The following is a 24600-nucleotide window of genomic DNA, read 5'->3' as shown; positions in this document are numbered from 1 at the left end:
ATATGTAAACTATCTCATAAACTTAACCTAGTATAAATTAATGATAATAAATTTTTATTTTATTTATATTTTTACTTTTCAATACATTTTCCTTTTGACCACCTAGACTTAATTGTCATAAAATTATTATAATGTAATTAGTAATTTCAAGTTTAAATTATGAATATGCAGTTAAGTTAAATGTATTAACATATTTTTAACCATTTATATCGATCTTATTCTATTTAAATAGAATTGTCTCTACTTATATATTGAGTGAAAATGTTTTATATATATAAAAGAATAGCATACCTCAATGTCCTGTTCTGCTTAGCCTGCAGGTATAGAAGATTCCTTAATAATTTTTTTGTGATCCAACTGTTTCAAAAGACAAAGGTCTTGACTAGTGAACCATACACACCCTTTGTCTGTGAGAAAACAGATCCACAAAAAAGATGAAGAAGGGTCTCTCCCTTGTGTTGCTCATAATTCTGATTCACTTACATCTCAGTAAGGCAACAACATGGAAGATGGTCAACGGAAACTCCAAGGGTTGTGTTGGTGGCACAGAGGATTGCCTCGTTGACATTGACTTGGAATCAGAGTTCTCCTTTGGTTCACATGTGGCAAGAATGCTCTATGATGTGAGTCAATCTACTACTGGCAGAACGGGCAACAGGAACGGGGCTTCTGTTAATTGCCCACAAACTCAAAATTACCGTAGCTGTTTGCCATCACCAAATGGTGGTGGCCCTAGACAACGTTGTGGTGATTACACAAGAACTTGCTAGGAACATGTATTTCATGAATCTTTGTCTTGTTTAAGGTTGTCATGTATAATCTCACGTTGTTTTATCTTCCTTATGTTCTTTTAAGATTAAGATTGTCATAATTTGTGGTTGTATTGTTGTGTATTATCTGTACGGTCAGTTTAATAAATGTTGATAGGAATAATTCCATGTGAAATGGAAAAGTTTCTGAGATGTTTGTGTATGCTTCAGCATGGTTTTAACCTGCATGGATTTCTGGGAATTTTGTTTTCTATAAATAAAAGTATATCATGTTTTGCTTTCAAATCAAATTAAATATGTCATGCTTTTAGGATTTCTTCGTTGATATATGGTCTTGAAAAAAAAAAAAAGTTAAAATTTAAGGGAAGAAGTGAAGAAGAAACTGTACTGACATACATTAGATGGTTACAGAACAATTGAATTTCACACCGGTATCTGAATTCTGAAATCATATCTTCCCCAAAAGACTGTCTCAAGGTATAAATTTTTTGTGAAGAGTAATTTTTAATGTGTTATTGGGCAACTAGACATAAATTTGGGTCTTGAAATTGGAATTAACCAGATGCAGAATCCTTAAACTACAACTATCGCCAGCATTCTCTAATAGCATTTTAATTACTTCTAACTTATAATTTCATGTTTTGATACACAGAAGATTAATACTTTTAAACTTTTAATTAATTTAAAATTTTGCTAAATTAAAATTAGACTTACTGCGTTCCAAATTTAGACAGACAAATGAAATTACCTGTAAATTCAAGACATGGCAATGATTGGACTAGTGGAGGTTTAATTACGTTATTTACTCCAATTGGTGATATTGTGCATAAATTCAAGTTTAGCTGGCAAAGCTATTGCGGACCTTGATTAACTTGTCAGCTTTGTTAAGACCAAATTATGCTCAAACACATATTCGCTAATAAACGACGAAAACGAAGTTAGCTAGGTATTTTGCTTTTCTGAGTGTAAAAATGAAATGTGTAATTTAATTTATTTATTTTGTATGTAAAACTATGTTAAAATATTAATGGGGTAATTAGTTCTTGATTAAAAAAATGTGTGTACTTTGTTACTATTATTAGTATGATTGAGGCTAGCCATCAAATCTTAATACTTCATCACTCATACATATGACCCTTGACAGAAATTTTGCCCGCAGCATTCATCTGTCACAGCACCAAGGTTCAAGGTAACAAATATAGCTCCTTAAAATGTGTAAAGTGAAAAAATGAAGATTTTGATTTGAAGTTAGTTATGTTTACAAAATATTTGAATTCAAATTAAGAGCAAGTATATATTCACTTTTTCACTTTAAAAATCTCTTTATTTTAGAAGAATGACTGATTTCCCAAGAGAACATGCTTTGAGTGACATCAATTGTGCTCCTATTAACCAAATTGAGAGCTTCAATTGAGGGTGTTGAAGGAAAAAGATGGAAAGCCAATGAACAAGAGATGCAAAAGCAAAACTGGAAGGTACTTTGCACCAGTTTTTCGTGTTTACAAGGCTCAACAGAATGTTGTTGTAGAAAAAAAGCACCTGCACTTACTCAATGCCACAAGAGCACTTGTGTTCCAATCAAGAACTCCAACTGCTTTATGGGGAGATTGTTTAACTACAGCAGTTTCTCTCATAAATCATATTCCATCATCATTGTTGAATAACAAGTCTCCTTCTGAGCTCCTATACAACATAGCCTAATTATCAGGCACAGAGTGTTTGGATGTTTACATTAGTGGTATAAAACAACTTCAAGGAAATTGACAGGCTTTTGAAATCTTAAAATCATATATTGGTCTTGACGATATTAAGGGTCATAAATTCAAGGCAGTCATTGGTGGAAATTCAGAATTACAAAAATTAACTTCCATAGATTTTTTTCCTTTAAAGTTAAATTTATGAAAACGCTCGTTATGTAAATGGCTGTATAAAAATAGGGATAGTACAAACATTTCTATGCATTAATAGCATATCAAATTATAATTATTAGATAAGAAATTCTTTACCCTAAGTGAGCTTGGTTCTATGTGCTTGGCATTGGTGCTGACCAAACACACAATTTTAAACATGGATCCAGCGCAGAAACTATAACTAGTAGAGTTGAAGTAAACGGGGTTCCATAGCTAATCAAACGTGAAACCAAATATGCACTAAATCATGCATAACAGCTAACTGAATTTTCAACATGAGGGAATATATGGATGCTGAACAGAAATAGTATTGCCAACAGGTGCATGTTCATGTGCACCAGAGTAAAGAGCCACCACGACATCAGGCTTATTTTGGCAATGCATTATTCATGCACAAGCCCTGAAAACATCAAAACATTTTGATAGTACCATAAAGTAGAAGAGAACCCTGCATGTATAACTATAGATAAATGATAACAATTTACCATAAACAATGACAAATAATAACATGGATATGCATTTGTGTTAAATACATCCAGGGAGAGTTTATCTATAGTAGTCCTACCGATTAAAGCAAGTTGTCTCGTATGACGAGTACCCAAGTTGTAGTCCAAAAATAAAAAAACATGATAGACTTGTTAAAACAAGATTTAAATTAGTAGAATATCATGCCTTAATGTCGTCCTACTCATCTTGGAGTTGTTGTAGGAGATTCGTCCATTATTTTAGTGTTATCCAACTACTTCAAAAGGACAAAAGCCTTCACTAGTGAAACAATACATAGCACTTGTGAGTTAGAAAACAGACCCCAACACAAGATGAAGGGTCTCTCCCTAGTGGTGCTGATCATTCTGATCCAACTAACAACATGGAAGTGGTCTATGGCAACATCAAAGGTTGTGTTGGTGGCACAGAGGACAGCCTCATTGACAGACTTGGAATCAGAGTTCTCCTTTGGTTCACAGGTGGCAAGAATGCTCTATGAAGTAAGTCAATCAGTTACTGGCAAAACAGACAATAGCAAATCTGCTTCTGTTAATTGCCCACAAAGTCAAAGGTACAGTAGCTGCTTGCCATCACCAACTGGAGGTGGCCCTGGCGTGTACATTTAAATGGCTACTTGAACTTAGACTCTTGTAATTGAAATACTTATATTTTCTAAAACACATATCAGAGCATTTCTTTTCGTCCAATTTTAACCCTTCTAAGTCTTGTATTATAAAACCTAAAATTTAATATTCTTTTTTCTCTATTTCACAAAAACTTGTAGCCAAATAAAATCTCATGATCACACCAATTTTAATCAAAACGTATGCTTAAATTATACAATAGTAACAATATTTTTGAGAAGTAACATCGAACCTTTTCCTTAGTTCTTTCAAGCAAAATAGGTAAAACATGCCCTAACCATATAAAAGTTTCTTTTTTCAAACATAATGCCATTATAAAAAAATATTTCTTTTTTCCAAACAAGATGATAACATCATCAATGTCCGGTATATAAAGCGCCGAGAGGTCATGGAGCATTACTCGTTTATGGCAATTGTAAAATAACAAATGAAAGTTGATGCCAACATTGACAGAAAATAAGAACATAGCAGTGAGAGAATATTTAAACAGACTACGGAAAATGAGGACAGTCACGTAAATGAAGATAAGATGGAAAAACTTCAATCAAAATGGCTTCTCCGTCAAGGTTGGGTATTACAATTAGTCACCTGCCAACTAAAATAAATGTCAAAATTGTAACAAACCAAATTACAATCTTATCCTCTTTTTTCCTTCAAAAAAATGACCTGGATAAAATCTAGATACTTAAGACAATTGCTTCAGTCGAAAACGTCCTCAGCGAACTACCAAACCTTGGGTTGCCTGGGACCCATCCTCTGTTATTTTATTGGCCTGAATGGTACTGATAACATTTGTAATATTTCCCTGGAAATAGGAAACAAGAAATCAAGCATCATAATCAAAAACCTTCTACTCGTGTTGAAACAATGGCATTTTATCTTCTTATCAGTCAACGATCAAAATGCCATCAAGTGCACTACCATCACGTAGAAAAATTAGATATAAAAATGACAATGATCCTTTGTGAAAAATTAGATAAGCAGAAGTAAACATTCCACACAAAAAAAAAAATTATGAAACAGCAGTTAAAGTTGTATACACCATCAATAGCATATATGTGAAATGTTTAGTGATATAAAAACAACTTTAAGGAAACTGACAGGCCTTTGAAATCTTAAAATCAAATATTGGCCATTATTTTAAATTTTAGGTCATAAATTCAAGGTAATTTTTGGCTTAAATGCTGATTTACAAAATTTAACTTCTGCAAATTTATGAGAACACTCTTTATGTGAATGGCTGTATAAAAATAGGGATGTACAAACATTTCTATGCATTGCATTAATAGCATATCAAATTATAATTCTGAATACTATAGATGAGAAATTCTTTACCCTCCATGTCACTAGCTTCGTTCTCAGTGCTTGCCATTGGTGCTGATCAAACACACGATCAGTATGATGACTGCACATTTAACAGTTGCATTAAATAATGTATATCAGGTAACTGAAGTTTCAAAATGAGGGAATATATGATGCTGAACAAAAATAGCTATGGCCAACAGGTGAATGTCTATGTGCACCAGAGTAAAGAAAGCCAAAAGGTGGGGGGGGGGGGGGAGGAGAGAGGAATGACATTTTGAGGCAGAACATACCTAACAACTACTACTTGATTCATCTGGTCCATCTTACAGTCAATTAACTTGGCAGTTATTGCTTTAACCACCCATAGTTCCACCTCATCATCATTGATCTGAAAGGGACATTCAAACATTTCAATTATGCTATGAAGAAGTCAAATACAAAAGTAAAAATCAAATACAAATTTACCCGAAGTGTATCCCTAATAAGTTCATATGGAATTTGGCCAGATCCATCAGAGCTAAGATCCACCAATGACATCAGCCTTATTTTGGCAATGCACTCTTCATGCACAAGGCCTGAAAACATCAAGACATTTTGTTAGTACCATAAAGTATAAGAGAGCCCAGCATTTTGATAAATGATAATCAATTATACATAAACAATGTTTACCATAGCTTTTCAACAAGGCAGAATTTGCAGCATGATAGTCTAAGTATGCATCCAGCCTCTGAGTAAGAAAAATCTTAAGAAGCTGATATAACAGAGCGTATTTGGCATCCTTCTCCAGTTGCCCAACAGCAGGCAAGTCTAGTAAGTCACACTACAACATAACAATACACTCAGTGCATACTCTTCCATAATTTAAAGCAATCAAGGCCAAAAATGATAGACTTAGATATCTAAGATTAAAATTATTAATTTTGAGAAGAAAACCAACAGCAACTCAAATGACAAACAGGAGTTATAAGAAAATGACCTACAAAACCAAGAAATCACCCTTATCACTTGCGGGTTTTAGCACTAACTACTAAGCAATAAATTACAATGTTTCACTGTTTCATACTTTGGTGCATAGTAGTCAATCCCAGATAGCGGTGCAAGGCGGCCAAACCCAAAAAATCCTATAGCAGGATAGTGGATTGCAGGATAATCACTATTCTGAAGACAATCAAAATAGAGAAAGAAAATAAATCAAAGAGTGATAAGTCACCAAAAAAGCTCTAAAGCAGATGGTCTTGCCGGAAAATGTCTCACTATCATCAGAAAACTTCTACATCTCATTAGAAATAGCTTGTGTTTCTCTAGAAATGAAGACGACAACTAGAAAACGTCTCCACTCACATTAGAAATAAGTTGAGTTTTGCCAAAGATGAAGAAAACGACGAGAACTTGGCCAGAAATGTGACTTGCACCAGAAAATGACAACAGAGATGGAGGACTTAGCAAGAGAACAAGGCAGGGTTTGATCTTGACGAGCGAAGACAGAGAAGCACAACGCGATATAGAAGGGGCGCAGAATCTCAAGAGATTTCCCCACTTTAAAAGCATTCCAACTTTCAGAAAGGAAGAGCAAACTTGCCCTTTTGCCCCTGTTTGAAATAGGGGCTGCAATGGCCATGATTTTTCCCTCACGCAACAGCCACTACATTGAACTGCAATGCGATGGCCCCAGAATTGCGGCAAGGTGCCGCTCCACTCTGTGCCTCCGCAATCGCACCCACTATTGACTACTATGCTTCTATGTCTAGCTATATATATACACAGGCCCAAAAAGACCAGAAAGTAAAGCACCCTCAAGCAATGGAAGCATTAGAAAAAAAAAAGAGAAGATTTCTATTGACACCAGTAACTCTTAAAAAACAAATCGACAATCTAGGAATCTGAAACTATGAAACAGTATGATAAAAAAATATTTCAATTTTCATAATTAGAATTAGACAAGGTACCTGAAATATGTCAGGTGCCCTCACAAATTCCACAATTGCACGTGCAGCCTCCTCCTTGGCTTCACTCAAAACATGTGCATCTTCTCCGTAAAAAGTCGCCAGATAATTGGTCAGGAACTTAAAAGCATCCTTTGACATGCTGTGATATAACGAGATGCAATACTAATTACTATATTAAGCAGTATTAATGAAAAGAAACTTAAGCAGTACTTACAAGAGAGGTAAAGGAAACATGAATAAAATTTATGTTAATAGGGACTCACTTCTGCTATACCTTTTATTTTCCTTCAAAATATTAGAGATAGTAAGAAAGAGCTCCCTCTGTTCTGGTATCCCAATTTTCCAGTCTTTCAAGAAGCTATCAATCTTTTTGAATGAAGGTATAATGTATTCTGTGACTTTCCCATCAACAGCTAAATTCAATGCCTTCATGTAGACATAAAACTGGCAGTATGGAGTCTCCAAAAGATTGTAAAGATTTATCAAACTGCAAAGAAAAGAGATGTTGTTTTATAGGTAGTCATATAAATAGGCCTAATCGCTGCATTACCAAAATTTCTAAACCAAGTAGATGTGATATTACATCTTCAATCGCACAGCAGGCTTTTCGCTTGGCTGCTGAAGTATTTTAGCAGTTATAACTTTTACCATCTCCATCACTTCATCAGGATTCTCAGTCTTTGTAACAAGATTGCAGATTATAGTGAAGATGGACTCTATATCTGGCATCAGAAATAACAGATCTAGTTAACATTAAAATTAACATTCAAATGGGAACAGTAATAATGAATCCCAACCCTGAGCAATTCACCATGCATGCAACAACAACAAATCTGATTCTAAACAAGAAAGTAAGAAATGCAAAACCAAAAGAAGCTATAAATGCAACAGAATCAAGAAGAAAAAGCTAAGAGAATATCCCATGCAACAATGCTATGATCCACCAAAGTAGCAGGCAGATATGGAAAAAGATCCAGTTAGAGCATTGTACAATGTACAGCATATACACACCACATTGGATTCATGTTTTTCACCAATAGAACAGGAACTAAGCCAAAATGTAAGAGGAATACAATAAAAAAAAAAGAGTATATGTCAAGCATAAAGAGCACTCTACCTTTTTCAGAAACCTTTGAGAAAATCAGTTCAGCAGATGTTATCATCAATGATGCAAGCTCCAACCACTTTCCCATAACAATGAACTCTTCAGCCTCCATGCAGAGCCTACTAACTTGTGGTTCAGCAACCTGACACACCAAGATAGAAGAACCAAGTTCGTGAATAACACAAGCACCAAATTAAAAACAAAGAACACAATGATGTGCTCGCATATAACAATATGAATGAGTGTACATAGCAGAAACAAAAGAAACTAATCTAGCACTCACAAACCCTAAAATAAACTATTCCCAATAGCCAATATTTCCAACTCACAAAACGAATCTGAACTATATATATCATTCCCTTCCGTTTCCGAACATCAAAGTAAATCTCGGAAACTTCTACAACTGAAAATGACGATACAGAACGAGTCACGAGCATATCAAAACGTGAATATACTATCAAAAGCTCACCAAGATTTATAAGATCAGATTCAATTAAAAGTTCCACGTGCATTTCAATTTAGCAAATAATTGTGAACATATCGTTCTATCTCCAGAAAATAATCAAAAGCGAAAATCGCAAGCCAAAACCAATAAGTAAGCAAAATAACCGAACAATTTACGAAGAAAAAGACGAAAAGAGAAAAATACCTCAGGACCGGCATCGGCCCAGGCGAGTTCAGAGGCGAATCGAACGACGGAGAGTGCAGCATCTTCCTCAGAGGTTGGCACCACCGTCGTCATGGTTTCTGCAACTGAGAGATTCGAAACCCTAACTAGCTCGCGCAGCACAATATACAGTGAGGTGCCAAAAACCCTACTTATTCGGTGTCGATGACCTTAAAACTGTTCCAAGGTTAAAGAAAGAATACGCATTGTTAATTTTTAAAAATGAAAATTCTAAGATTTTTTTAATTTAAAAAATATTTCAAAATAATAAAATAAAGGCTTTTGTCCAATAATAATAATAATAATAATAATAATAATAATAACAACTATGCCTATAAGATACATAAATAATAATTTATGAAAAATAGTATTTTTTAAATATTATATTATATATTTATTTTTAATTGAATATTACTTTAAATTTTGATTTTTATAAGTTTTTAATTTTATTTTAATGGAATGTTTATCATTAATGGTTATAATATATTTAAAAAAATTACAAAAAATACTTTAAGAATAGTTATATAATAAAATTTTAATTATTTATTTTACAAAATGAAGTTAATTTAATAATATCTACACAGAAAAACTATTAGCTTATCTTAGATAATTAAAAAAATGTTATTCAGAATTTGATAAAAAATTATATATATGAAGGGATTTAATTAAAGTCAATGCCTAAACTCTAAAGCAAATTGGATAAGATAAAAGGTACCTTTTATATTAAATCGTTATTGTTAAAATCATCAATCCATAATCCATAATAGTAAGTCAAATGGACCTTTAATAAAAAAATTATTCTTTTTTAAAGTAATTGGTTCAAAGTAAAGTTTTATCACCAATTTCTTTTTGCCAATTTTAGACTAAATTAATAAACTTTTATTAGTAATTTGACTGACCAAAATTTTAAATTAATACGTTTCCCGTGTAATGTTCTGTTAATATTAAATTAAACAAATTTTATGAATATTTATGTATCATAAATTTTATAAATTTAAATATTAATAATAAATATAATATTTTGTTAAATTAAATTAAATAAATATAATTTGTCAAATAGATAAATCATAAAAATTAAAATATAAATTTAAATTAATAATGAATTAAGAATATAAGAAGAGAACTGCCACCTTGTGTTAATATGTAACCTTATACATTTATTTTTATTAAATAAAATAATTTATCATATTATGCACAAGATTTTTTATAGTTAATATTAATTGTCTCAAATTAATGATTTATCACTAATTTGTTCTTTTTACCAATTTTGGACTGAGCTAATCCATTTTTATTCGTAATTTGATAGACCTATTTTCAAATTGTGTTAATTGGTGACTTTATACGTTTATGTAAAAGAAGATTTTGTCTAGATAGATAATGTCGTGCGACAATTATTTTATTTGGCACTAAAAACATTTCCTTTTCTTAATTTATTTTAGAAATCATAATTATGTAATTTTAATGAATTGATAAAAAAAATAAATATTATTTTATTTGAATTTTATGATTAATTTTTAAATAAATATTGATATTTTTTATAATTTCAAATAAATCATGGTGATGAAAGATAAAATAAATTGATATAAAGTTTAAATTTTTTATATAATCAACTAATTAATTATAATAATTACTGTTAATAAATCTTATTACAATCAGCCAATAAAATATTTAATTGTAGAACCTGTCCATCAAATTGATTAAATATGTTTTTTGTCTTTCAAAATATACCAAACTTTGATTTTGGTTTCTATAAATTATTCAAGTAACATTCTTTTACTTAAAAATTCATAATTTTTTCACTCATTCATCCTTTAAATTTTCTTTAGTCTAGCACCCAAAAAATTATTTTTCATTTTTATTTAGTCCATTTGTTAGTGATATATTAACTTGTTTCATTAATTGTTCATGTAACATTCAAGTTAACTTATTCAATTTTATTAAGACATGACATAGATAAAATAAATCATTAACAGCATCATATCCTACGTATTTTAGAATAAAAATTTAAGCTATAAGGTTAGAATTTTTAAAATAAAAAGGAAATGAAATTATAAATGCCACCCCATCATTCATATAATGCCATGCTACATGAGGTAAGTTGGACAGTATGTAGGTAAATAATAAGTTTTTTTAAAATAAATTATTAATAGATGAATCATACGAGAGTGAAAAAGGATTTTTATGAGACTTTTGAAAATAATTATAAATAAAGGGCCAAATCAAAAGATCTTGAATTTTTTAGGAATTAAAAAATTATTTAACCTATTTCTTTTTAATTTAAAATCTATAGGAAGATACAATTATTTTTAATAAATATTATTTGAGCACCGAGTCTTTTTCATTGATTTGGTAAATTTCAAACGGAATGATAATTGAGTCTCTTCTTAAAAAAAATTGCTTAACAAAATTACTTTTGGATATGCTTTTGAATAAGATTTTAGTTTAAGTTTACTTATTCCTACAGAGTAGTTAAAAGACTTACAGCATATTTGATTTCTTTTTTATACAAATTTTATTTTTAAAAGGCACCGCACTAACCTTTGGGATAATTAAGGTGCTTTGAAGAGTAAAATAGTGTTTTGTCAGCAAAAGAAGTTTGTGAAAGCTACCAGCTAAAAGGGGTATTAGAAGAACTCGAGAAACCAGTTATCAAAATTGCACATGAATTCATCTGTACATAGATATAAACATATTAAGATTGATTCACATCTCATAAAAGGTTGAAAAAGGGTAATTTATATTCCATTTGTTCCAAGTAAAAATTAAGTAACTGATATTTTGCCTAACGGTGACAACTCCTTGAAATCCAAGTTAGCAAGTTGACATCTTTGCATCAACCCGAGGGAGATTGTCAATGAAATTGTTAAAATCAAATTTAGAATCAGATTTTTAAGAATTAATAAAACAATAATATGATGTTAGTTACTAGTCAAGTCTTAAGAAATAATATAATGTTACTTTCCCGAGCATGTGGGTCAATTAAGCAAACCAATTTATCTAGCATTAGGATTAAAATTAGAACAAGTGCAGCTAAAACATTAACACACAATTCAAAACAATGAAGCAGGACCTATAACCATCAAGGACCGAGTTAATGTTATGGTCTTGATGATTCATGCAACAATGCCAATGCAACGGGTACAACATGATACACTACTACACTTCTAAAGCCAAAGGAGAAGTGGATTTTCCAAGTTGGTTGGCCAAAGTCATTTCAAAAGAGTCATCATAATGATATGAACACACAAATGAAGATAAGAGAACAATTATGAGTCACTTTAGCTCATAGGTACATTAAATTTCATTAATCGAAACCCACACAACAGCACAGAACAACAAACCTATGAATCAGCTTAGTTTGGGCCATCGAGCTACTAAAACATTGTCAAGAGTTTAATTGCACAAGAAACATGTCCACTGGTCTAAACACAAGGCAACACTGTCTATTTTACACATGGTAGGTTCAAATCAAACTAATGAATTAGTTTCCAGCTGGAGGACCACCGAAGAGGTAACCCAAGGACGATCCTCCACCTGGGGCAGCATGAACCTTGGTAGATGGTCGATCCTGCATGCAAAAAGAAATCATTGTTAAGAACAGTTCTTCAGTATCATAACAAAAAGCATACATTATCAGAGATGATGAAGTTAACGGTTTCCATCTTCACTCTTAAAGCATCAAACCAAAATACTCAATTATGTTAAGGTTGACATCATACACAAACAAAGCATGAGGCATGAAATGTGAAGGAAAATTTCTATTGGAAGCCGCTATAAAACCCAAAATATGAAATTGCTACATGGCAGGCTACAAAAATACAACAGTATCATCAATTTTCTTCAGCATGCATCATAAAGCACAATCAGAGCCCACAATTTTAGCTCATGCACTAACAGACAACAAAGAGGACAAAAGCAAAATGGAAACAAAATAAATGTAAGACTAAGCAGGACTTAGGAGGGAGAGAAAGAAATATTAATTCAACAGATTAAAAATTATAAAAATAGGTTATCTATTGATCAAAACCCAATAATTCAGAACAATAAACTGCAAATTTTCAAGAACATAAATACTTCGAATCCCTACAAGAAAAACAAAATAATTAAGAAAGCATGCATAAAGGGCATATTATATCTGATGGATATGCAGGAACAGAATTCCTGTCACTTCAACATCTTCTTCTCAACTTACATGGTTTGCCCTTCCTACCAAAATGGCAAGGAACCACGCTTAAGTAGCTAGCCAAGAGATATGAATTATTCTTACTATAAAGTTTTGAATATTTTTAAATAGAAATTCATCCTAATAGGACCACGATTGAGCACTATTCCCTTTCTGAGTTTGTTTTGCCCCATAACTTGTAAACACTAACTTTGTAACTCCATTATTTTTTCCTGATCATTATCAGCACATGAAAAGCAAGACTGAACTTCAATCCTCATCTACTATATTGTGAAGCTTTCTAGAATTTGCTAGGGTAAGGTAAGTGGTAACAAACAACAGTATTCAGAATCACAGAAATACCAAGGAGAGCTACTATGCAGCACAATTATAATGAGTATAGCAGATAAGTTGACAAAGGTCATACAGTGAGAAAGTTGCCACAGTTTTGGCCATCAGCACGATGGTAATTGTTTTTGAGACTCCCTGGAATTCCAGCAGGAATTTGCTTATCAATTGGAGGTGAAGGAGCACTAGCATTCTGAGACTGAGTACGCCCACCATTTGCTGGCTGACCTTGATTGCTTGCACCTTGGACATTGCTGGGGGCCTCCCCGCTGCCAAAGAGATAACCCAAGGAACTCTGACCACCACCACTGCTGACTCCACGACCCATTTCCTGTCTCTGAACTTGTGCACCTAGACCTACTAGCAGCATCACATTTTTTGTCATGAAAATTTTTACATCCAGCATTCATGGAATGGCATCCAATGCAACAGACAGAATCAAGAGCCATGAGAACTCAACAGAAAGCAACAACTATCAATAGTGGATACCATATTCAAACCATTGGAGTATTTACTATGCAGCTCAGAGTAAATAAGTTGATCAGCTTTAATGCACAAAAATAATTATTTAACATTAATAAAGAGCACATATAAACTTTCAATTATATACATATAATTATAGAACTCTTCAACCATGAAAACTAACATTTTTGGGTAAACTTATTATTGTACAATCAAATGCGCAGCTGTCAAAAATGAAATATATGGGGAAATGAAAAGTTCGAGGATTGGCAAAATCTAAATGTGTATAGATAGAGATCGTGAGAACGATCAAAAAGGTTTCCATTTATTTTCCCTTGCTCAGCACCATACTTCTCTTATGCATAAACATTTTGGGTAGAACATCAGCAAGTCACTTTGAAATTATATAGCCATTTTACTTAGAAACAAAACAAAAACTCCCTTTTTCTTTATCTCGTATATATCCTCCTCACGGGGGAAAAGTTACTTCCAGCCAATAAACCAATTGAAATTGTACAGATCAAGCGAACAAAATCACTTCAGGGCATTCTGATCTGGCTATGCTCATGCATGAACCATTAGGCAAAGGCACATGATACAATAGGAAAACCAGTGAAAATCATATGCTAAATCTCAAAACAAGTCACCCCACAAACAAATCTAACCTAAAGAAGCCAGCTTTAGGCGATTCAAGCATGAAAACCACAAACATGAAGATGCCACAAAGGTACTCATGATCCAAGTCACACACCCCAATCCAAACTAATAAAAATCTAACAAATCTAATCTGAGGACTAAAAAAAGCCAAACCCCACTAATTTTTTCAGCGAAAATGAATTAAGAAAATAAATCCAACAAGCATGGAAGAAAAAATGTGCCAGAAATAAAAGTGCACAACCAAAAAAAAACATAATGAGTTAACTAGAACATGATCATCGTACAATAAAAAAAATCACATGAACAAAGATAATGAAAACCCAGAAAGGGAATTAGCTAACACAGCGCGTGGATCGAAACAGAAACGAAGAAAAGAGTGAGATCTGAAGTAACCGTACCTTGTTGCTGCAGAGACCAATCACGCACTCACTCGTTGATAGCAACCGAGTCGGTGACTTGAGAAGCCAGACCCAAACTATGTAACAGCTATAAGAATAAAACGGATATTTATAAAAAGGAGCCATTTTTTTTTCAAAATAAATAAATTTATATATATATGAAATTCAAAAATTGAAGTGCGGTTGGAACAAGGTCAATCAACTGAGCTGGCTCTTGGGGCCCACACCCATATCCTTAGATGGGCCATGATCCATGCCTTGCCAAACACAATAATTTTCCTCACGTGCGTATGCATTCGTTATAACGTTAAAAAAGCACAATGCAAGTGCTATAGTTGTTCCCATCAAAACAATTTTCTTTCAGCATGTGAGATTTATTTTTCAAATATTATAAAAGTAAAATGTAAAAGTAATGATAAACAATATCGTTTGAATAGTGAAATTGTTTGATAAAAGATATTTGTATATCCATTTCTATTAATAAAATTAAGAAAAAGACAGAAATAATAAAAAAAGTAAAAAAAAATAATATAATAAGTATGTGATCATAATAAAAAAAAGTAAAGATAATTTAGAAGGTATTAAGAATTTAATTATGATACATTTTTAGTTTAAGGATTTTTATATTATTAATTAATTAATTAAAATATATAATTATTGCAAAAAGTAATTATTGTTATTGATATAATAATTTATGATTAGTTGATAATATAATCTTTTTATGCTATCAGTATATTATAATTAAAATTATGTATAAATATTATTATTATTTTTTATTAATAGACCACTTCATAGCTTTGGGACCTTAAAGGGTTATTTTTAAAATATAGTAATTTGAGAATAAATTATTAATATGGGTAATTTTAACGGAATTTAGAGTTTGAACGGTTCGAAACTCTAAACTTTTAAAAGTTCTATAATTTTAAAAACTATTTTTTCAGAGCATGTTTATTTTTCTTTTTAAAAATAGTTTTAAACTTCACCAAAATTTATGACATTTTTCAAAATATTGAAGTTGAAATTAAAACTAATGGTTTTGGTTTTAAAATTATGAAGCTTAAAACTAAACCTGATTTTCAACTTAACTCCAATGGCTTTCAAAGTGCTATAGCTTGTTTCACGGTAGTTGAAGCAAAACTAATAACAAAGTTTTCAAAAATATTGATAATTTAAAATTGTCCCACACCATATTTTGCTCTGTATATATTAATATTTTAAAATTATATTTTTCTAAAATTCTAAGCCATTATTATATTAATATTTTAAAAATATTATCATTAAATTAATTCTTTAAAGGTTTAATTTATTATTGAATTAATCTTTAAAGATATAAAAAATCACCATATTAATATTGATAAATAGATAAAGTAGTAAAATATAATTATTTTAAGAGTATAATTTGATAATATATTACTTCTGATACGCAAACATAGCATATCTAAGACGCGTGTTAAGGTACACTCAAAACATATTTAGAACATCCTTTCAGCTGATTAGGGAAGCCCACTAAACACATGTTTAAGTGGTCCAAATATAATACTAACAACGAGTTCATATTAAATAAAAATTTCATTAATGACTAGCATTTTTCTCATAAAAATAATTTAAAAGATTTATAAATCTTTAATTAATGGATAATAATAAAAGCGATTTCTTCTTAAAAAATACATTAATTTATTTGTGATAATTTTTTCTTTAGCAAAACAAATCTTTTTTTTAAAGAATAGACTTTTCATTTTTAGCAAATAAATCCTTCATATTAATTATTTTTTTAATTCATAATTCGCTTTGGATCGGACCTACATTTATATTGAGCTGAGCTTAATTTTAAGGGTCTATTATATATTCATTATTGACCTATTAAAACAGGTTACTTGATTGTAATTAATTAAACTCATTTAAATGTTTTTAAAAGAAAATGATCAATTCCAATACAATAGGAAAAGACTTAGTTATTATAATGGAATCAATATAAGAAACTTCAATACAGCCACCTATATATATAATAGAAGTGAAGAATGTCAATACAGCTGGAGAGGAAATTAACATAGCATATTATTCATAAACAAATTCACATGAAAAGGAGAAGAAAAAGCAATTCAATTATTAAGGGTCTTGTGTGCTTTTCACCATGAGCAGGGCAAACAAATCACAAGAGACTAAACCACAACTCTCACGAAGAAATCACAAAGCTTGTTAATTTATCTGTTCATAAAGCTAGCATATACGGTGCACTTTGCTTGTGGATTCCAATTCCAATAGTTGCTTGTCACTAAGGCAAAGTTGTGAAGAAATGAAACATCTCAAGCAAACTTTTCCAGCAAAAAAAGCCAAACATCCAAAGACAGGTCCTTTCTCAAGCATCACGCATGGGACAACTTGCACTGTATCGTCCGTGTCTCAAACACCATTAATATTACTGCATGCAAACACCTACTTTACCTTTACTACAATTTGGTGCTTCTAACAGATAACAATAATATTTCAGCAATTTATACTTGATTATTCATTCTTCTTGGTTGCATCCATAAAAGAAAATCTCTTCTTGAGTGCAAAAGATTACTCAAATTATTATAGTTTACATTAAATTAATGTTCATAAATTTTTTAACAAATTTTTAAATGAATTAAGATCCATTAAGATCAAATATTAAACTTACACACTCATAATTTTTAATAACTTCACACTAAAGTGGGAAACTTCCTTTTCTCTTCCATATGCTATGATGCGCCGAATTGTCGGTCACCAAACATGACAACCACTGACGACGGTCACAATCTGACAGTTTCAAAATACAATTAATAATCTAACTTTCCTACTAGAATTAGCCCAGTTGATTAGATTACGTTTCACTTAATTTTTGTTTGATTTGAAAACAAATGGAAATTAGAAAAGATAGATGTACAAATTGAGATTAGATTCTGCATTTACATGAAATTGGTGATATTAATGATACAAAACGATTATATTAATTATTTTCACGATGTTAATTAATAATGATAGTGAAAGTATATATTTATGTACACAAAAATATAAAAAATTCATAAAAATATGGTTACCATACATTAATTATAAAAATTAAATAATCTTAAATATTTATTTTACATATTTTTGCTAAAAATAAAAGAAAATATAAAAAAAATTATCTAAACCTGCAAAACAATCGTTATAGCCATTTTTTTATATTTATGTAATTTTCCCTAAATTTCACATTTTAGTAAATATTATTTAAAATACTATATAAAAATAAAAATTGTATTATCAAAATAATAAATTCCACAAGCATAAGTCATCATTTAAAATAAATAAATAAATAAACACTTCAATAAATTATATATTCAAATGCACCTTAATTAAATAATATAATAGAAAAAAAGTACTAACAATACTCTGCTTAAATTTTTTTCATATGTAAACTGCAACTTTACTCAGCAAAATGCAAAGCTTGATACTTTTAACCAGTGAGCACAAGAGACCCAAAAAGAGAAAAAGAAAAAGATAAAAACCTATATAGGAATCGACGTGACACCAAAATATAGATAAGCAAATTTGAAAAATTAGAAGTCATGACACAATTTAGATGCAAATGCAATACATAAAATTAATATCAATATTAAAATAAAAACATTATGAAAACAAAGATGTTTCATTAGTTACTTAACATTAGTCAATGTAGACACAACAAAACATATAATTTTTCAAATCAATTTGGTACCCCACTCGTTCAAAAAATAATTAGAAGATTAAATTAGAAGTATCCAGAGGTATCCGACACTTATCCAACACCATATTTGCCAACCATTTCGAGATATGGTGCTTCCTACCTTAAAGTTTTGACCGACAACACTTACAATATACCATGGTTTATATGTTGCATTGCAAGAATAACTGCCATAAATTTCAGATTATATTGACAACAACTTTCCTAAATTAAAATAAAAATGGGAGAAAGAAACTCATAACTTGCACAAAATTTTGTGATATGGTAACTGAGTTAAAGAAGTTGAAGTTACTGATGCCAGTATCATGACTCATTCCTATGTCAATGTTTATATAACTTCAATTTGGATGAGGCTTCACTAGCAATTTAGGTAGAAGATTGTTCTCAATGGATCTTTGAGATTTCTACCAGCAACTTGTGTAGGGCTTGAGGCTTTGAGAAAAAGGGGGAATGGTCAGCACCTTTCAAATGAAAAACCTTTTCGGGAGGACTTGTGTTTATCATGTTTTCTTGTAGGGTGATGGGTATAGCATTGTCTTCAAGAGTTTCTATGTAAAATCGTCTTATGGATCCATATTTCAAATCAGAAAGGGTAAGTTTTTCTAAAATTGGAGCAAATGGTATTGGCCTCATTGAGACAGATGCCAAAGCAACATCCTGCATTAAGAGAGTGATCAACATAACAAGGTGAGGTTCCCGGAAATAAATATAGGCTCAATTTGGATAATTTATCGATAAATATTTATAAAAGTGAAAAATAAAGTAATAAAGTAATCAAACTTCTTTAACAAATTAAAATTAATTTATATTTTTTCTATTTTGTTAGAAGCTTTTTCATTTAATTTTTCTAAAATTTAAGGAGTATAAATTACTTTTTATTTATAAATTTTTTTTATCAACTCTAAATTAAAAAAAAAAGGAAATAAGTAAATATATGCTGCTTTCATAAGTCTCACTGTTTAACAAAAATTGCCCATGCAAAGAAGGGGTGCATGGCTTCTATGTTTGTTCTCATAGAAAGGTAAGAGGAAGGGGAATTTGGCACCCTAAATCAGATATCTATTCAGTGGGTTGATCCCTAAAATAAACTAAACTCTTCTGGCCAACATAAATGAACAATCAATTTAGGAGCCCAAATGTGGACTTGCCTATCAAATGCAAAGGGTTGCTAAGCATAAAAAAATTTCTTTCAAAGATTAACTAAAGCTTAAAAAATTGTAGGGTTTGCATAACTCTAAGTAATTCACTTAGTGTGCCCCTGGCCTAAGAAAAAGCCCTCTCATTTTACAGCCAAAACCTTCTACTGTAATATTTCCATATCTAACAGCTATTATGTCATAATACTAGATTCCTAAAATAGAAATGATGCTCAAGTGTCAAAATTTATCACAAGTTACAACTTACTTTTGTGGGACTTCGGTTGAATAATAAATCCTTCAATAATGACTTGTCCAAATCAAAAGAAGTAGGAGAGCGATCGTTCCCATTTGCATATGAAAAATTCTGAGCCTGTTGCATAAGATCATTTGATCCTGCCTGCAATAGATAGGCACAACAAATAAACGTTAAACAGATACAAAATTTCTTCATCTATAAATGATGTTAAAATTATTGCTTGAGATCAATAGAAATTATATAATAATTATAAAGCCATTTCTCTCATTTTCAATCTCACTTCCTTATTCTATAGTGCTGTGAATTTCCTTTTTCATTCTCCCTTTAAGTAGGGAGAAGGTGAAGGTGAAGGAAAGTGATTTTCAAAAAATATATTTTTACATAGAAAATACAACAACAATGATCAAGCATATCTATCCCTTGTAGCTGGAGTTGACTAAGTGGATCAAATGATGTCACTAGGTCTATCAAAAACTAAATTTTCAATAAATCAATTCAGAATAAGGCATTTCTTAACAGTAGGATGTATTTATATAATTGTACTTGAAACTTGAAAAGTTAGGGAGTTCATCAGTTTAAGAAAAAGTTACTGCAATATTATGCAAGGATGCAACCATGTAGCAAGTATAAACTCAGACAAATAACCCTTCAACTTTCAAAAGCAGGTATAACTCTAGTTAAGAAATGAGTCATAGAACTTATCATCAGAAACCACGAATCTAGGCAAATTGACAGCGTGCATAAAATTCATTGCTTTTCCAAATGATACTTGTAGGCATACACAGATAGAATGATCAATCAAATATTGTTGATAGGTAATTATTGCATGTATACCTGTTACAAATTTCAGAATAATAAAATAATTAAGATCATAGCAGTAGTAAAAATAAAGATTTATCAGTCTTAATGCTAACATGAGATGGAAAACCTGCTGAGAAAAGATATCAAGAGTACTTTGTCCACTAGTCAGCATTGCTGCTGCAATGAAGACAGCCTTGGAAATCTTAAAAGGAAACAACTCCATTGCAAATGATACACATGTCCCACCAAAATCATGCCCAACCAATATCACCTGCATAAGAATCAGAAAGAAAGAAAGAAATACTCTTCTCAAAAGCATAATGCTAGGCCACGTATCAAATCCTACCAAACAACTGCTATTAATGGGAAAATAATAGATCATAATCGGTGTCATCTGGCGTTTACTAATGACTGAAACATTTACATTTCCACTCAGGATTTTACATTGGAACAAATGCAGCTTATATTCAGACCCAATTGTAAAAATTGCAATTTGTACCAAGCTAAATTGATACTTTTGAGCAGCACTTGGAAATGTGGAGAATAAATGCAAGTCACTAAGACTTGCAATCCTATTAAGATCATCACCACATCTCCTAAACAATTGCAAGAAAGAAGTACTAAATTTTTGTTTTTGTAGAAGAATAAAATTAAACCATAACCTCAGTTTCCCTTGGTCAAACATCTTCAACAATATGTCACATTATTCAGAATTAAATTAAAATCAAGCACGTGATTTTTTTCTTTTCTATTCAAATCACAACTCTATTCTTGGGGAGGCATGGAGTGATTAAAAAAGAACACATGCTAAAGGGCATGCAGAGATATAATAAAGATCAATGAGTAGTTAAGTTACAAAAGGAAAGGCAATTAAATAAGCACCTTCTCCCCTTCAGGAAGATTTTCAAGAAAATCTGTAAGTGGCTTCACATACTGTGACAGACACGTAATGTTGTTTGTATCAAATGAATGAACTCCAGAACCTGTCAAGTCTATGGCAGCTACTTGCAAACCACTTTCTTCTAGAAGGGCTATAGTCTTGTACCAACACCAGGCACCAAAGCCACCCCCATGAACCAGGACAAAATGATTAGTCTCAAGATCATCAAGCTTTGTACCCTGTCAAATCGAAAATATGCATAATAAGCTAAAGGGAAAACGGAAATAATGAACATAAGAGGTGCCGGGTGGGGTAAAATCATAAAACAAGGAGCAAGATGTTTGAAATTTCAAAAAAACAATCATGTGCTTGGACTTGAGCTAATAGTAATGGCTTAAAAAGTGAAATCAAACAAGTTACTTGATGTTCCAAAAGTCTTCTGATATAAGTGTAACAAATCTTATGAAGGGATCATCACTGATCATTCCACCTATAATTCCCTTCTTAACCCAAAATCACCAAATTATTTCCTTTGATCAAACTTTTAAAGAGTCCAACATAACTGGTCAATTCCAAAAACACAAAAAAACACTAAGTCCAAGTCTAAATATTTTAGCCAACCCATTATTTAAAAAAAGAAAAAATTAACCAAAACAAAAGAAAACTAATTACAATTGTTTTAACGGTTTTGTATAACCTCAGCACTTATATTAAAAAAGTAATAAATATTTTTTGTAAAAAAATATTTATTACTTTTTTAATATAATAAATATTTTTTAAACAAAAAATTATAACTTTAAATGCTTAAATAAGTCCAAATAACTGAGGTTATCAAAATTTTTATTTTAATGCACTCGATTATCTAAGGTGAGGCAACGATGAAGTTAATATAACAAAAGAAAATTATAAGCAAAAGAACCTGGTTATAGCTATGGTTATGGTTAAGAAAGTGATGAGGTTGGAGCAAAGGGTGGTTGAGGGAGTTGGAAGTTCTTGGCAAAGTGGTTTTGTTGGAGAGATGGAAGGAACTTTGGTTGCAAGCATTGTGTTTTCGCACTGAACACAGATTCCCCATTGCTGTTGCATGCACACTGAGGTAAGGGATGCGTGGGTAGTAACTGTGTTTTCAGAGCACAGGGAGACTACAACTGTGGTTCGTTCTTATATTTTTACACTCATTACACGCACGCCTATGTGAGTTAGATCCCTTGATGTTGCTCTACTTACGTTGTTTAATAACTTTTTATATGATATCAGCCATTCTTGTACAGAATTTGACTAGTTCAAAATTATAATTTAGTGTAAAAAAAAGTAAAAGCTTAGCAAAACAAAACACATGATAAGAAAAGCAAAAAACATGATGATGAAATGATTTGCTAGCTAACAGCGTGCCAAGCCTATAATCCCTTTGATGGAAGGCTTAACTCTCCAAAATGTTATTTGAGCAATGATTAAAGGTCATCTTGGAGGAATCTTTAAAAAAGACTAACTAAATTATGAGAACATACAATTACAAAAAAGGATATGAGTAAGTGGTCCTAATTAATTGAGAAAATAATGAGTGGTCATATACATAAAATATTAGAAAATGTATTTATAATATTTTCATTATAAATAATTATGACTAATTGAATCATTAAAGTATGTAATATTATATTTAAAAAATTATATAATTAAAAAATATATAGGCAAATAGTAATTATTTATTTTAAAAATATATATGCTAAAATAAAGTGCAAGTGAGAAAGTCTTGAATAAAATTTTAATTGAATAAAATTTTATAAATTTAATTCAGTATGTGATAATTTTAAATTTAACATGTGAAATAATAGATTTTTATTTATAATTAATATCGTCTATTAGCGAGTGTACATGCATCGGGTAATTAATTGCACTGATGTACTTGATCATTTTATTTTAGGGCGTGTAACTATTTAATGTATATCTCGCCTTAAGCGCATCAAGCATGTGAATCTACAATAATGATGGCACGCATAAGGGTCATCATATGCACATGATGATCGTGGTGATCTTTTCAAATAAACAATCGATTGCTTCATAGTGTAATTGACTTTTGAGGTCATGATTGAATCATTAAACTATTAGTGTAAGTCCTATTCAAACTATACTAATAAATAACATTGTTAATTTTGCTTTCTTTAGTACATAATCATTGTATTATTCTCATCTTTTTTAATTTTTTAATAAATTATAACCAAGAACTAAAATGTATTAAAAAAAAGTATATTTTCAACCTTCTTTAAAATTTAATTTAAATAGTATAATCATTGTATTATTATATTTATTTAAACATGTAGGTCTGTCAGGCTTAATTTAATTTTTTTAGAAATAGTCTGAAGTCAAAACTTAACTATATAAATTTTAAAAACTTAAATTTCTTGTTTAATAAATATACCTGATCTAACTTAAATTTATTGGGAATTAAATTATAAATGTATGACAAATAGTGAAGATAATAGTAGGAATTAAAAAAAATTATCAGAAATTTAATTCCTATGAAAAAACTACATACCCCTTCGCATATTATTTAATTAATAAAGTTTGTTGCTATATAAAATAAGCATTAAATAAAATATGTATTATTATTTTAAATCGTAATGTATATTTAATATTCTTCAAACAAATAATTTGACATTGGTCAATTTATGGTCTATTTAGTTTCCCCCATTTGAGGTAAGAAGAAGTGCACGTAACTGGTGTGGTATTAAAAGAAAAAGTCAATATTCTTTCTAATATTATTTTGCTAAAATTTATTAAAAATTATAAAGATGTATAAAAAAATCATTAAATTAAAAATAAAAATAATAAATTAGAAGTAAAAGTCAAATAAATTTTAATGAATTATTAAAAACAGTGTTAGAAATGTATTAATAGCTTTTTAATTATAATTAAAAAGAAAAATTAGTGGGTGAGGGCAGGTAA

The 24600-nt window shown here is 30.7% G+C and overlaps 3 protein-coding genes and 1 pseudogene across 3 annotated transcripts; 1 reads left to right on the top strand and 3 right to left on the bottom strand.

Moving 5' to 3' along the window:
* The first annotated feature begins 287 nt into the window (after nt 1-287).
* LOC113867845 lies at nt 288-994 on the top strand. The gene has a single exon (XM_027503342.1). The coding sequence runs from the start codon at nt 435-437 to the stop codon at nt 768-770; it is 336 nt and encodes a 111-aa protein (XP_027359143.1). The 5' UTR covers nt 288-434; the 3' UTR covers nt 771-994.
* Nucleotides 995-4198: 3204 nt separating this feature from the next.
* LOC113867429 (eukaryotic translation initiation factor 3 subunit M-like) lies at nt 4199-9023 on the bottom strand. Its single transcript, XM_027502749.1, has 10 exons — nt 8816-9023; nt 8179-8308; nt 7645-7783; nt 7336-7548; nt 7062-7200; nt 5785-5935; nt 5581-5690; nt 5406-5503; nt 5146-5215; nt 4199-4615 (listed from the first exon to the last, which is right to left on the bottom strand). The coding sequence occupies exons 1-10, from the start codon at nt 8906-8908 to the stop codon at nt 4526-4528; spliced, it is 1233 nt and encodes a 410-aa protein (XP_027358550.1). The 5' UTR covers nt 8909-9023; the 3' UTR covers nt 4199-4525.
* A 3017-nt stretch (nt 9024-12040) lies between these two features.
* LOC113867796 (protein SPIRAL1-like 3) lies at nt 12041-14932 on the bottom strand. The gene is made up of 3 exons (XM_027503278.1): nt 14861-14932; nt 13423-13700; nt 12041-12401 (listed from the first exon to the last, which is right to left on the bottom strand). Exons 2-3 carry the CDS (start codon nt 13669-13671, stop codon nt 12315-12317), a joined length of 336 nt encoding a protein of 111 aa, XP_027359079.1. The 5' UTR covers nt 13672-13700; nt 14861-14932; the 3' UTR covers nt 12041-12314.
* Nucleotides 14933-18947: 4015 nt separating this feature from the next.
* On the bottom strand, nt 18948-22732 carry LOC113867650 (annotated as a pseudogene).
* Nucleotides 22733-24600: the final 1868 nt, after the last annotated feature.

The sequence above is a fragment of the Abrus precatorius genome, unplaced genomic scaffold (assembly GCF_003935025.1).
Source record: "Abrus precatorius isolate BTA unplaced genomic scaffold, Abrus_2018 Scaffold5, whole genome shotgun sequence".
In the NCBI taxonomy this organism is placed as follows: domain Eukaryota; kingdom Viridiplantae; phylum Streptophyta; class Magnoliopsida; order Fabales; family Fabaceae; genus Abrus; species Abrus precatorius.
The sequence above is the reverse complement of the archived record's forward strand: the minus strand, read 5'-3'. Positions and strand labels throughout refer to the sequence as shown.

Bases quoted from the DNA above. Each gene is read 5' to 3' on its own strand.
- LOC113867845 (XM_027503342.1), top strand. From the start codon at position 435: ATGAAGAAGGGTCTCTCCCTTGTGTTGCTCATAATTCTGATTCACTTA.
- LOC113867429 (XM_027502749.1), bottom strand. From the start codon at position 8,908: ATGACGACGGTGGTGCCAACCTCTGAGGAAGATGCTGCACTCTCCGTC. The intron at 5,504-5,580 runs GTAAATTTGTAT...TGTCCCTTTCAG, and splicing joins TTATTAGGGATACACTTCGG to ATCAATGATGATGAGGTGGA. The intron at 4,616-5,145 runs GTAAAGAATTTC...TCCTATTTCCAG, and splicing joins CGAAGCTAGTGACATGGAGG to GGAAATATTACAAATGTTAT.
- LOC113867796 (XM_027503278.1), bottom strand. From the start codon at position 13,671: ATGGGTCGTGGAGTCAGCAGTGGTGGTGGTCAGAGTTCCTTGGGTTAT. The intron at 12,402-13,422 runs GTATGACCTTTG...TTTTGCATGCAG, and splicing joins ACTGTGGCAACTTTCTCACT to GATCGACCATCTACCAAGGT.